At 37.8% G+C, this 14161-nt stretch overlaps 1 protein-coding gene across 1 annotated transcript in view; it reads right to left on the bottom strand.

Moving 5' to 3' along the window:
* The window catches only part of LOC104462808 (titin-like), a 110036-nt gene that overhangs the window by 71689 nt on the left and 24186 nt on the right, over positions 1 to 14161 (bottom strand). The window contains 30 exon segments of the mRNA XM_010074919.1: positions 1 to 81; positions 185 to 484; positions 879 to 1172; positions 1264 to 1548; positions 1648 to 1944; positions 2033 to 2332; positions 2810 to 3112; positions 3211 to 3585; positions 3683 to 3985; positions 4088 to 4387; positions 4830 to 5108; positions 5210 to 5515; positions 5620 to 5816; positions 6876 to 6981; positions 7075 to 7374; positions 7618 to 7917; positions 8010 to 8125; positions 8717 to 8903; positions 9025 to 9321; positions 9409 to 9696; positions 9796 to 9917; positions 10019 to 10196; positions 10339 to 10486; positions 10624 to 10775; positions 11067 to 11351; positions 11901 to 12015; positions 12103 to 12290; positions 12646 to 12948; positions 13071 to 13373; positions 13476 to 13745. The exon segment at positions 1 to 81 is cut by the window's left edge and continues 246 nt beyond it. Of these exon segments, the coding sequence (XP_010073221.1) occupies positions 1 to 81; positions 185 to 484; positions 879 to 1172; positions 1264 to 1548; positions 1648 to 1944; positions 2033 to 2332; positions 2810 to 3112; positions 3211 to 3585; positions 3683 to 3985; positions 4088 to 4387; positions 4830 to 5108; positions 5210 to 5515; positions 5620 to 5816; positions 6876 to 6981; positions 7075 to 7374; positions 7618 to 7917; positions 8010 to 8125; positions 8717 to 8903; positions 9025 to 9321; positions 9409 to 9696; positions 9796 to 9917; positions 10019 to 10196; positions 10339 to 10486; positions 10624 to 10775; positions 11067 to 11351; positions 11901 to 12015; positions 12103 to 12290; positions 12646 to 12948; positions 13071 to 13373; positions 13476 to 13745 (7278 nt within the window).

The following is a 14161-nucleotide window of genomic DNA, read 5'->3' as shown; positions in this document are numbered from 1 at the left end:
CAGGAATATTAACTGGTTCTCCTGCCTTCACTTTGATAGTATCTCCTCTCACAGCCAAGCGTAATGTAACAGTTGGAGGTACTGAAAACAAGAAAAATGACAGAGTGAAGATGGACATGAAACAGAGAAATTGCCTTGCAGTATTCTGGAGATATTTGTATGGATTCCTTTAAAGCAGATATACCTTCATCATCTTGTATAACTACATTGAGGGGCAATGATGGTTCACTTTCTCCAATCTCATTGACAGCTTTGACACGGAATTCATACATATGAAGTTCATCAAGTTTGTCAACAAGAAGAGATGTTGTTGGACAGAGCCTTGGATTAACTCTTTCGTAGTCTTTTGAATCATGTCTCCTCTTCTCAACAATATATCCTAAGACAGGACTGCCACCATCACTACGTGGAGGCTTCCAGTCAAGCGTAATGGTTGACTTTGTCCTCTCTGTGTACATGAACCTCTCAGGTGCTGTTGGAGGACCTATTAACATGGATAAATTATAATGAAAAAAACATTAAAGAATTAGAGACTTTTTAATCATATGAATACAGTAGCTCTGGCTTTTTAAAGTCATAGCTTTTGTATGCCAAGTGTCTGAGTATGGTTATGTATAGTATAAAGTTTGTCATGTGTGTGGATAAAAAGGTAACAAGCAGTTTCTTAGTAGACATCAGTATTTTGTTACATAAAGAACCATAGTAGTTTTACAGAACTGACTCAGAAATCTCCCTGAAGTAATCTAAGGCAGATGCCATATCCAAGTAGTAGAAAAGTAAATACATTTCCTGTATAGAAAGCAATCCATACAACAATACTGGTTTACTAACCTATAATTAATTTAAAAAAATCCAAACCACAAAATTAGTCATCTTACCTAATGGGTCGACTGCAAGAATGGGTCCTATTTCAACAGGTGGACCAGTACCAAACTTGTTCTTGGCACTAACACGGAATTTATATTCCTGCCCTTCAACTAGACCTGTGATATCACATTTGGATCTCTCTGTGTCTATAGCTAGTCTCCATGTATGCATTTTAGCATCCTTCCGTTCAACAAGGAAGCCTATGATATCGCTGCCACCATCATCTTCAGGATCAGACCAGTTAAGCAAACACATTTTTCTGTTTGTGACTACTGGCTTTAGGTCAAGGACTGGCCCAGGAACATCTGAAAAACAAAATCAAACAAGTAGTGTAAGGCCCAAAGATTATCTCAACAAAATAAATGCTCAGTTGATTACAGAAAATATTTTTCTTACCAAATACTTCTACTCTGGTTCCTGCAGATTTGGAACCACTGCTGTTGGTAGCAGTAATTACATATCTTCCATGATCTTTTCTCAATGCATTCTTAATGGTTAACTCAGATTTTGTGCCAACATTTTCAATAACAACTCGATCTTTGTCTAATTCACCCTCCTCCACAGCCCATGCAATGGTGGGAGTAGGACGCCCTGTCACAATAGCAGGAATTTTAATAGTTTGTCCAGCCATGATCTGAATGCCTGCTTTGACAGAAACATCTAGCTCAACAGTAGGAGGCTCTGCAGAAGAGAGAGAAACAGTTCATTAGCTCAAGGGAGAGATTCAAAACCACCTTTTAGGCAGATGGACATTGCTCAAAAATAATACAATCGCAATACCTTTAGGTTCTGCAACTGTTACAGGTTCAGTTTCACCAGGTGGTCCTTCACCAGCTGCATTAAGTGCAGTAACACGGAGTTTATAGTCTGCACCTTCTCTGACTTCTCTAACAGTATACTGTCGAACCCGAATGGGTTTCTCTGTGCAACGTGACCACTCATTTACTCCCACCAGTTGTTTGTATACATGGTAACCAGTGATATCTCCACCACCATTATATGCAGGAGGTTCCCATTCTAACTCAATAGAAGTTGAGCTTGTATCAGCAATCCTTGGAATTGGTGGACCAGGTGGCACTAGAAATAAATAGGTGTAAATCAAAGTTAAAGGCTATGAATCCTATTCTGTCACCCTTCTGCTATTAGCTTCTGCTAAGCTACTTACTTATTGGGTCCTGCGCAGTTTTTGGATCTGATGGTGGACTAAATTTACCAGGGCCAGCTGCATTTTCAGCACATACTCTAAAGATGTAGGTTAATCCTTCCAACAGTCCTTCAACTTTTATTTCCAGAGCATTCACAAGGTTTGTGTTCACCCGAGCCCAATGAGTACTATTAATTTCACGTTTTTCAATCCAATATCCTATGATCGGGCTGCCATTGTCTTTTGGTTCATTCCATTTAACCAACATACTGTTGCTGGTAACATCTTGCACATCAGGCTTATTAGGTGGATCTGGTGGAGCTGAAAAAAAGAATTGTAATTTTGTCATCATTGCTGTCTTCTTCAGAGCTTACTCAAAGCTAAGAGAGAACTAAGATATGAGAAATGACTATTTTAAGTAATTCATAGTTCTTCTACTCTCTTTCTTAGAAACTTTAATTCCTAACTGCAATCAATCAGTAATCAAACTTGTAGTGGTTCTCTCTTTTGGTAAGAATATTGGTCTGTTGAACACCGAGAATGTCACTATTCAGGTGACTAAATTTGAAGTGCAAAGTTTTATGATAGTGATTGTCATTATTATTTCTTTATTATTGAAATTAGAATGTTTTACATATTTCCCTTTATTTCAATGGTTTAAAATGTGCAATAAATAATAATTGCATTGCTCAAGTTTCTTTTGGGCAAAATTCACACAGATGAAGCTGGGTGTTCCAAGAGTCTGTGTAGTTTTACAGTGGTTTTCTGAAAAGACTGTATTTCAAAATTAAAACTTACAGAAAGGATCTTTCGCTGTCATTGGTTTTGAAATACATGGTGGCCCTAATCCAACTCTATTTTCAGCAAATACACGGAAGAGGTATTCTTTTCCTTCAATCAGTTTTGTTACATGGAATTTGCAATGTCTGAGTGTTGAACTGACAGTGACCCAGCCCATTTCAGCTTTTGTATTGTCTTTCTTTTCCAGTACATAGTTTAGGATTTCACTTCCACCATCATCAAGGGGAGGCTCCCACTTGCAAATGACGGAATTTTTCCTCACATCTTCAAATACAAAGTTGACTGGAGGCCCAGGTGTATCTGTTAGTAAAGCAAGAAAAATGATGAGTACTCATCTTGTGCACTTCTTACCCAGTTCTCTGAACAACTAGATGTTTCTGAGGACACTCATTACATACCTAACACATTGACTTCACATGAGGCTTTTGCAACACCATGATCATTTTCCACTCTAATTGTAAATGTGCCATGGTCAGCTCTGATGGAGTCACGAATTGATAGCACAGATTCTCCTTCTTTATGGTTGTCAATACTTGTACGTTCTGGCAATGAAAGCTGGAAAGGTTCCTCTTCTTCAGCTTCACCCTTTTTCTTCCTTGTGTACGTTGTTACTCTCTTTTTGATTTCCTCTGGTCTGACAACTTCATCATTCCTCAACCAAGTGATAGATGGATAAGGTGACCCAGAAATATGTGCCTCAAGTATGATCTCATCACCTCTCTTCACCTCAAGGCCAGACTGTAGGTTTGCAGCAAGGAAGACTTTTGGAGCCTCTGTAGATAAACAGAATGATAGATAGAGAGTAGAATCTTCCAATACGTTTGAGGATATATGGCAATTACTACAAACAATCAAATGAGCAATTCATACCAATAGGATCCACAGCTTTCACAAAAGGAGTAATCCGAGAAGGCTCACTGATTCCAGCAGCATTCTCAGCACGAACACGAAACTGATACTCCTTTCCTTCCTCAAGACCTTTCACTGGGTAAGTTAACAGAGGTACCAGATAGTCATTGCATCTTTCCCACCTCTCCTTGCCCTTAGCAAGCTTTTCTATTATATAGCCCATTATCTTGCTTCCACCATCAAACAGGGGTGGTTTCCATGTTAGTGTTACTGATTTTGATGTTGGATTATGGACCTCAAGGTCAACAGGAGGATCTGGAGGCTCTGTGGAAGAGTAGCAAAAGAGGGATCATATAAGAAAAGAAAGTATGAAAATTTTAGTTAAAATCTAATTTGCTAGATTATTTAGTAGTGAAAAAGTCTTACGTTTTGGGTCTTCTGCAATAATTGGGTTTCTCAGTTCAAGATATTCACCTCCTCCAATCTTATTGACAGCTTTAACACGGAAATAATATTCACTGTTTGGGATAAGATCTTTGATTTGCCATGAAAGCTTATTTTCACCAGACATGACTGGGATATATGTTCTACGACCAGCTTCTCTGCGTTCCAGAACATAATGCAGAATAGGAGTGCCACCATCAAAGTCTGGAGGTTCCCAGGATACTTTGCAAGAATTCTTGGTTACTTCACTTGCCTTAATGTCTTTACACTGTCCAGGTGGACCTTTTTTAAATAAGAATAATAAAATTAGTTAACTAAATAGATGGGAAACTGTATTCCTACAAATATGAAATTATATTGCATTTCTTTGCTTTGCAGAAAGCAGACCAAAACCACAAATGTTGGCTACACAGCATATATAGGAATTTGTGTTCCTAAAAGTGAAAAACATTCAGAATTCTTATAGGCTTTTTTTATATTTATATGGTGACTATTCATAATAATTAGGCTTTGAGCAGCCACTGACTAGTTAGACCAGCTTGGGGTAAAGTGGTTTTTTTTGGTGAGATTTTGTAATATTAATGCCTTTATGGCAATCTACATGTGTCGGACTTTAAGTGATTCCTCCACATGGCAGAAAAGGGATTTTTCTAGTCCTTTCTTCTGTCAGCTGTAGGATCAAGTGAGGATAAAATCTTTCTCAGAATGGAAGAAGCCCAGTTACCTATGACTTTGACATTCACTGAGCCAGTTGTTGATGCCAGCTTGTTCTCCAATGTGATGGTATAAACACCAGCATCAGCATGAACACTGTCTATGACTTCGAGCAATGCAGAGGTGTAGTCACTCTTCATCGTCGTTCTGTCACCAGCTTTCAACTCTTTGCCATCTTTGTGCCATGTTATAGTTGGGGATGGAACAGCTCTGAAGGGTACAGGGATACTTAGTTTCTGTCCCTTAACAACAACAATGTCACGAGTTTTCAGATCAATTGTTGGATTACCTGTAAAAGCAAGTATAATATTACTAGAAAGTTGCCAAACACCACTCTTTTTTCAGCTATGCAGATCTGGGAAAAAAACAAAAAAAGGAAACTATTCTTACAGTCTGGGTCCTTGGCAACAACTTTTTCGGAGATGTCTGATGGCTCACTCGCTCCAACAGCATTGACAGCTCTGACTCTCAGCACATATTCCTTGTCTGGAACAACACCTTCCTCCACTTTACATTTTAGATCTTTTATTGGTCGAGAATTAATTCGCATCCATTTTTCCGTTCCTGCTTCACACATCTCAACATTATACCCAATAATAGGGCTTCCACCATTCTTCTCAGGTGGTTTCCATGCAATGCAAATGTGCTTTCGACCTGCATCTGTGACATGTAAATCTTGAGGAGGTGAAGGAGGGCCTGCAGAAATGGAAAAAAATTGAGTAATTTTTCTCCCAGAGTATCTGTTCTACACAGTACATTGCTTTCATAATCCATACACTGTATATTATACTACTACTTACTTGTTGGATCTTCAATATGAATGAGGTCAGTTGGTTCACTGGGGTGACCACAGCCAGCTTCATTTTCTGCACGAACCTGGAACTGTACATCTGTACCTTCAATAACATCAGTCACTCTGAAATTGCAGTCTGGACCAGCTGTCTTGCCAGCCTTTACCCAGCGAGTGGCTAGTTTTTCTTTCTTTTCAATAACGTACCTGAAAAAATTGAGGACAATACTATCAGGCGCTTGAAATATGAACAGTTCAGACTTCTCACTCAATAAAATAGGTAAAGAGAGATTAGAGTAGTTAGGCAAATGGAAAAGTAGAGAGAGTCATGGGTGACAGATTTAATGAACTTTTCTTCACACATCAGCCACTTAGTTCTGGTAGTCCTTATAGGACATTACAGGTCCCATTCTTAAAGCCGGTTCCTGGACTTCTGCTGTGTTCTCAGGTTGTAGAGAGCTACAGATGTAAAAGAACCTCCAAGCTATACTTGTATCCTTGCTAGTTTGGATGTCAGTTTTTAGTTCAGTTGGAATACTTGTAGATATTATCTGTGAGTGACTCAGCTGCCAAAATTCTAACTATGACAGGCTACAGGAAAGTAAAGAGAATTAAGTGACTTATGTTACTTCAGTCAGATCTCTGTAGTTGTCAGTTTGTATAAAATATGCTTACTGTGATTGGGAAGGAGAGGAAGAGTGGAAATATAAAGAGGAAAAAACTAACTGGCATTCAAGGTGAGTTTCAGAGGACAGATACTTTAGCAACCAAAGAAAAGGACAAGTTAGAAGCAACCCAAGGGAGTAAAAAGGTCTATTTGAAAAGTAATAAGAGAATGAACAGAAAAGACATGAGGCTTTGTCTTAGCTGAGTGTATGTAGTTTGAATAAGAAACTAAGGCAGAAGAAAAATATAACAGTATTACTTGTTAGATGGGTCTAAGTGACTACAGGTCTGGAGGAACTGGAGGACCATTGGTTGCAAAAATTATTTTTCACCTTGTACACAGTCAATTCAATTTGATTTGATGATGTTTTGAGGATGTTGACACACATTCATTGTTCATGCACATTAGGTTATTTATATTTGCATAATGTCCACATTTTAACATCAGACCTTTAATGGCTTCTCTTTTATATCCATCCACCTCTTTGTCATATAAAATGTGTCCATTTAAAATTTAAACATTTTGAGAGAAATATCTTAATTCATTAATAGATAGATCTTCATCTACAGGAAACACTATGCAAACTTAAATGACCTTACCTTTGAATTGGTCTGCCACCATCATTCTTAGGTGGTTCCCATTTCAAATCAACATGACCTTTTGTCACTTCAACTATTGTAAGAGCATATGGAGGCCCAGGGGTTGCTAAAGAAAAAAAATGCACATATTAGAAGAATAGGAATCTATTTCATGTAAGCTGTTTCTACTGATCACTCAGTAAGCAGATCTGAAACTTACTGAAGGTATCTTTAGCCAGCACTGAATCTTCAACTTCACAATAGTCACTTTGTCCAACGGCATTTTCAGCAGCCACACGGAACACATACAATGAGCCTTCAGTCAGTGGGCTCACTGTGTACTTGGTATCTTTCACTGTTGTATCAACTGTCTGCCAGCCTTTTCGCCTTACATCTCTCTTTTCAACAATGTAGTTGGTGATTGGGGAACCCCCATCTTTTTCTGGTACTGTCCATTTAAGATCTGCTGTGTTTTTAGTAATATTAATAACCTCAAGCCATCGAGGTGGTGAAGGAGGATCTATAAAATAGAAAAAGAAGGTAAAACAGGTTAGTGTATTTTGCATCAAAGATCTTGGAAGACAGGGAATACACCAAAACTATTAAAACTTTGTATTTTCTCAGCTGAAGCAGGACAGGTTCTAATATTTCATAAGCCTTACAAGAGTTCACTTGGTACCTACAGAGACAGGTAGACATGGAACTTTTTTAAAGACAGAGACAGTGTATTTGCAGTAGCAGCACATTCTGAAACAATACTCACAGAGCCTCTCCTTGCACAGCACGGGGTCACTGGGTTCACTGGGCTCACTCTCACCAGCCTTGTTCACAGCTCTTACACGGAATGAATATTCTTGTTTCTCCATAAGCCCTTTGAGGAAGTGTTCAGTTGTGGGTACTCCTTCAGCCACTCTCACCCACTCCTCTGTTCCAGTCTTCAATAGTTCAATGACATAAGATTCGATCTTTGCCCCTCCATCATGTTCTGGCTTTGTCCAGTTCAGGAATAACGATGTCTTGCCAACATCTTTCACAGTTGGCTTTCCAGGAGGCCACGGTGGATCTAGACAGGAGTCCAATATTAATTATGTGATTGAAAACAAATAAATTTTTTGTTGTTGCTAAACTAAACAACTAAAAATGTGTTTATTATACCAATTGGGTCTTTCACTAAGATTGGCTCTGTTTCCTTGCTTGGTTTTCCAGGTCCTGCAAGATTCTCTGCCAAGACACGGAACTTATATTTCTTCTTATTTGTAAGACCTTTAACTCTGGAAAGAAAAATTAAGTTTGATTAAAAAAAGTCAATACATTAACTTATGCCTAACCCATTATTATATCTACTCTTCATACTACGCTTTACTTGGAAAACCTGAAAATACCCAAATAACTGCTAATGATGTTTTATGAAATGGTGAAAATTCAAAATTGATACATTGTCAACAGTAAAATGATGCACCATGACACAGAAACCAATGTTTTGAAAGCCATCTTGCATTTTTGCATGTTCCTTGGTTGTGAGCTAATACGAGTATCAGAAGAAAAAAACCCCAGGGTTTTGGCAAATTGATACTTGAGAGGGCTATGTCTGCTATTTTAGAATGTCTTATGAATAATCACAAAGCACAGAAACTATTAAGCATAGCATTTTAAAAAATAAAAAGAGATTATTCACTTTTCTGTAAAGACATTCTTCTTTAAAAGTAACTGTCAAAAAAAGCATGCCACCAGATGTTAATTGGATCTAAACTTATGGAAGCAACAAAAAAAGAGTAAGAACTACATAAAACTTGTTTAAAAGGATCCTACTACATTTTTATGTCTCTGAGACCTATTTCAGACTAAACTGGGTATAGTCTTACTTGAATGTTGTATCTTTCACTGGCATTTTATTGCATTTTATCCATTTATCTTGCTCAGGATCATATCTTTCAACCCAGTAGCCTGTTATGGGGCTGCCACCATCTTCATCTGGTTCATTCCATGTTAAGGTGACTGAATCTTTAGTGACCTCTGTAGGCTTGAGACCTGTTGGAGGGCCTGGTGGATCTGTACGAATTAACAAATTAAAAAAAAAAAAAAAAAGGAAAAAGAAAGCCATCACACATATGGAGTTTTTTTTTCCCTGTTAAAATATTGCAAAAATTTAATATTACTTTAATTGACTAACCAAATGAATATTTTGCAATGATGGGGTTACACTGTGCTGGCTCCCCAATGCCATACATGTTCTCAGCACTGACTCGGAACACATATTCTTTATGAGGAGTTAAGTTGGTAGCTCTGAATTTTGTATCCTTAATAGTTGATGACAACTTGTGCCATATTTCACTGTCTGTAGCTCTTTTCTCAAGGACATAGTTGGTAATTTTAGAACCCCCATCATCTCGTGGAGGATTCCACGTCAGAAGGCAGGATTCGTTTGTGATTTCTGATACATCAAATGCAGCTGGTGGACCAGGTTTATCTGTAGAAGACAAGATGTGAATGTTAATCTTGAATACCTCAGTACATTACCTATGATTTTTATAAACAACATAAAATACATGCATACCAAGAACATTAACTTCAACAACAGCAGTAGCACGTCCACTGGAATTTACAGCTTCTATAATATAGGTTCCACTGTCGCTCCTCTTGCTGTCTGTAATAGTGACTGTAGAATGATTAGGTTTGGTTTCAATGGTGATTCTGTCATCAGGTCTCAAAATTTTGTCAGCCTTGGTCCAAGTAATTTGGGGCTCAGGCTTTCCAGTTACTTTAGCTGGCAGCTCAATTTTAGTTCCAGCTTTCACAGTAAGTCCAGCAAGAAGCTTCACATCTAAGAAAATTTCTGGAGCCTCTGAATTCAGAGAGAAAAAAAAATGTTTTTATAGAAACAGTATTTCAGAGACTGGTAAAAATAAAGCCGCTATTGTAATTTGGTGACTGAAGTAATTACCTTTTGCATCAACGGCCTGAATATCATCTGTTGGCTTACTTGGCTTGCTAGCTCCTATTCTGTTCAAAGCCTTAACTCGATATGCATACCACTCTCCTTCCTTGAGTTTTGTTACCTCCATTCTGTTTGTTAAAAAAAAAAAAAAAAAAAATCCAGATATTTAAAGTATCAAGGGTGGCTCAGTTAGTTGAAAGGATATACCTTCTGATGTTAATTTACTTACTTTGTTTCAATAACAGGCTCCCCGCATATCTCCCACTTGTCTGTGCCACGTTGGGATTTTTCTACCAGATAACCCTTAATGCGGGCACCACCATCATATTTGGGAGGCTCCCATGTTAGGAAAATTCCTTTTGATGTTGGATTTCTCCATTTAACATTCTCTGGTGGATCAGGCACAGCTATTACAAATGAAAAACATGGTCTTAAAAACCAGTCTAAGAAAGTTGTGGGGTTTTTTTTTAAATTTAATTTTGAAGAAAATACGCAAGATTTCAGAAACAAAAATAGAAAATCAGCAATAATGTGCAACAGTTGACTCACTTGCTGGTGCTGACATATTTACAGGTTCATCAATATATGCAGGTTCTCCTGGGCCACATTTATTGCATGCAGAAACTCTAAATAAATATTCTTTTCCTTGGATGAGGTCAGGTACAGTGAACTCTTGGTCAACAACATGATCTGCAACCTAAAGGGAAGGAAGGCTCCAACATGTTTCTAAAACATTTTTCCAAAGAGCAGTTACCAAAATAAGACAAAAAAATCAGTAGCACATATAGAAACAATATAGCAAATAGAAATGAAAATGGGAAAGAATGAACTTACTTTGTTCCATGTTTTCCGGCTTACTTCACGTTTTTCAATTATATACCCAGTAACTGGACTTCCACCATCATCTTCTGGAAGTTCCCATGAAAGTTGTACTGTGTTCCTGGTTATGTCTAAAACTTTAAGTTCTGTTGGTGCACTTGGACGAGCTAGAAGTCACAGAAATTGTATTAATATTTTTTTAATCAGTGTTTGACAGATGATCTTTATGTAATCTGTCTGCCAGAAGACCTACTCTTCTTAGGTATTCTTCCTTAAACAGCAAAGTTGAATACTGAAAACCTGAGAAGAGTTTTTTTGGAGGATGCCTTTCTAGTTTTTAGTTATATTTAAAATGCATGGTTTACTGAAAGTTGTGTGATTTCACATTACTAACCTAATTAGATTTTAGCAAGACAAATACGTAATGTTCTTGCTAGAATATATACATGTCCACTTACCAATTACATTGACATTAATTTCTCCTGAAACAGATGACACAGGGTTTTCTAAAGTTAAGGAATAAAATCCCTTGTCTGGACGTTCACTTGGAGTAATTACAAGTTCTGCAAAGGAGGCAGTGGTCTTCATTGTTACACGATCACCCTCTTCTAAGACCTGGTCACCAAAAGACCATGTAGCAGTTGGCACAGGGTAGCCAGTGGTAGGAACATGGATCTTGATTGGCTCTGGAACAATAACTTCCAGCCCATCTTTAAATGCACTTAGGTCCATTGTAGGTCCAACTGGAAAAAGTGGAAAATCAATTTGATTAAATATTTTCAGATGTTCTGAATATGGCTAATCATATCTGTGTTGAGAGAATGATTCTGACTGTATCTCATCCTCCAGGTTGGAGCTGTCTAGGCCTAGCTGTGGCTTATCACTCCCTACTTCTCCTGGTTAAACATTTTTTTAGAAATATGTGAGATGATAAGGTAGCTTAGCATTATCAAGTAGGAGATCTAATTTACCCTTTAATATAAAAACTTTGTACTGTTTAACTTTTTTTTTTAATCTTCCCTGCCTTTCTCTCCTTCTGTTACCTCCCACCTTGCACAAAGCAAGGTCAGGAGTCAAAAGGTCATGCCTTGCTCTTCAGGCAACCTAATAGGTCTCCACCTAATAGTACAGCTAATTATCTGCAGAATTACCAGAATCAAAAATGTCTAAGGCTCTTTATACTAGTTGGCATCACAGTTACCTAGTGAAAAATATATATATTGCCCACAAAATACACTTTAATTGTGTGTCTTATCTGATTAATTATCTTTAACAAATAGCATATAGCCTACCAAAAGTATCATCTGCAGTTAATGGCCCAATAGCCTCCGCTGGGTCAGACACACCAGCTGCATTTTCTGCTGAGACTCTGTAGTAATAACTGGATCCTGGTTTCAATCCAGTTACCTAAAAAGCACAAATAATAATTTAATAACTTATATTAATGATGATCTATACATTTTGACTAGTTTGGTGATGACAAGAACATCTTACCTTAAAAGTAAGAGCAGGTACTAGTTTTGGGTTACAGCGAATCCACTTGTCTGTTCCTTCTTCTTGCCTTTCAACAATATATCCTAAGACTGGACTTCCTCCATCGTTGAGAGGAGGTTCCCATGTGAGCTGCACTGATGACTTAGTTTGATCTGAATGATCAAGGTTAATGGGAGGAGTTGGCCTCTCTGAAAATAATTTGAGAGAAATACATTTTCACAACTGATAAAGAAGTATGGTTCTGCATATCAGCTGTCTATATCTTTAAGTACTATTTTTAAAGTCTGCATAGCTTTTTCTAAACCAGTTTTTTAAACTGAGGTAGGATCCTATATTCAGAGCAAAACTATTTTGAATTCTTACTGAAACAAATGGTAGCAAGGTACTTCTGGTATGCTTGAAGAACCAAAGTAGGAAAAATTAACTGTACATGGTATTTGCAGCACACATGTTCTCACCTGAACTTTCCTGCACACATAATACATAAACATCCAAAATGTCCCTGTCTCATAACGCAATCACAGTCAGTGCTTGCATACTTACTGATTGGGTCCATAATTTTTACTGCACGTGTAGCAGGACTTGGTTTGCCAACTCCAACCATGTTTTGAGCTCTTACTCTAAAGAAATATTCTTCATTTTCCACAACATCAGTCAGAACAGCTGACAATTCATCAGCTCCAGTGGTCATAGTTGGCTCCCATTTGATGGAAGCTCTGTTACGCAGTTCAATAACGTAGCCAGTAATCGGAGATCCTCCATCATACTCAGGTGGTTCCCAGGTAAGTGTAGCTCCAAACCTGTTCACATCAGTAACTTCTACATTTTGAGGAGGACCAGGAACTTCTGCATTTTATTTTAGGGAGAAAAAGGAAAAACAAGTTATGTGGGTTTTACCTATTGTTAGAGTTTGTACTGCTTTTCTCACACTGTCATCAAACACTGAGTTTTTCATAACTTCTGCTCACCAAATTTGCTCTTAGCTTCCACAGGTCTCTCTGTTTCCACTGGCTCACCAGTGCCCACTCTGTTCCGTGCACTAACACGGAAGAGGTACTCAACTCCTCCTTTTTGAAGTCCAGTAACAGTATATTCACAATTTTCAGCACGATCAGTGACCGTAATCCAGGTCTTACGCTTGATATCACGTCTTTCAATGACATAGCCTATTATTTTACTTCCACCGTCACTTTCTGGTTCTTGCCAGGCGAGGCCAACTTCACCATCATAAGTTTCAGTGACTTCCAAGTTTCTAACTGGACCTGGAACATCTGACAAAGATATGACAATATTTTAGGGCATTGCATCTTTTTTTTTTTTTTTTCCCCCTCTGGCTTAAGTGTAAACAAGGTTTTAATAATGGGAGTACTTACCAATGACCTCTACATTGATGAATGCTTCTGCCTGTCCATGTTTGTTTCTAAGTATAACTTTGTACCTTCCCTTATCTGATTTCTTTGCTTCATAAATTTTGAAGGTAGAGCAGTCAGTTGTTGTATCAACAGTTGTCGTGGGCAGACTTTCCTCCCCTTTGAACCATTCAGCTTCTGCTCTTGGGTAGGCATCATATGGAACGGTCATAGTTAAAGGCTTCCCAACATCTACCACTAGGTTTTGATCACCAGTCTTGATTCTAGGTGCAGCTAAGGAAGATCAATGTGAGACAAGTAAGTACTTACACATTAAAAAAAAATATTTATTTGCATAGTCATCAAAGAAGCTAATAGAGAAAAGTAAAAGGAGCCGTTGTGTGAATTCTAAGCAAATCCGTATGCTCACTGAATTGCTCCAGAGAAAGAAACTTAGGCTGGTTGATATGTACTGTGTCCTTCTATAAAATCAAGGAAGAGAGTGTTGCTTTTTGAGCATTAATTTAATGTATTTTATTGGTGTTATCCTGTAAAATAGACAAATTAGGAATTAGATGTATTATATGACTGAAATTAATAGGCCAAATAATTTTCTTGGTTTAGATCTGTCTCCTTTAAGCTCAAGTCATGCTCTTTGGTATAGACACTGAAAAGTGACCTATATTTTCCTCAACAGCTGGATCAGCAGG

This window comes from Pterocles gutturalis, unplaced genomic scaffold (assembly GCF_000699245.1).
Source record: "Pterocles gutturalis isolate BGI_N339 unplaced genomic scaffold, ASM69924v1 scaffold51227, whole genome shotgun sequence".
NCBI lineage: Eukaryota > Metazoa > Chordata > Aves > Pterocliformes > Pteroclidae > Pterocles > Pterocles gutturalis.
Note: the sequence above shows the minus strand (reverse complement) of the source record. Positions and strands in the feature narration are given on the sequence as shown.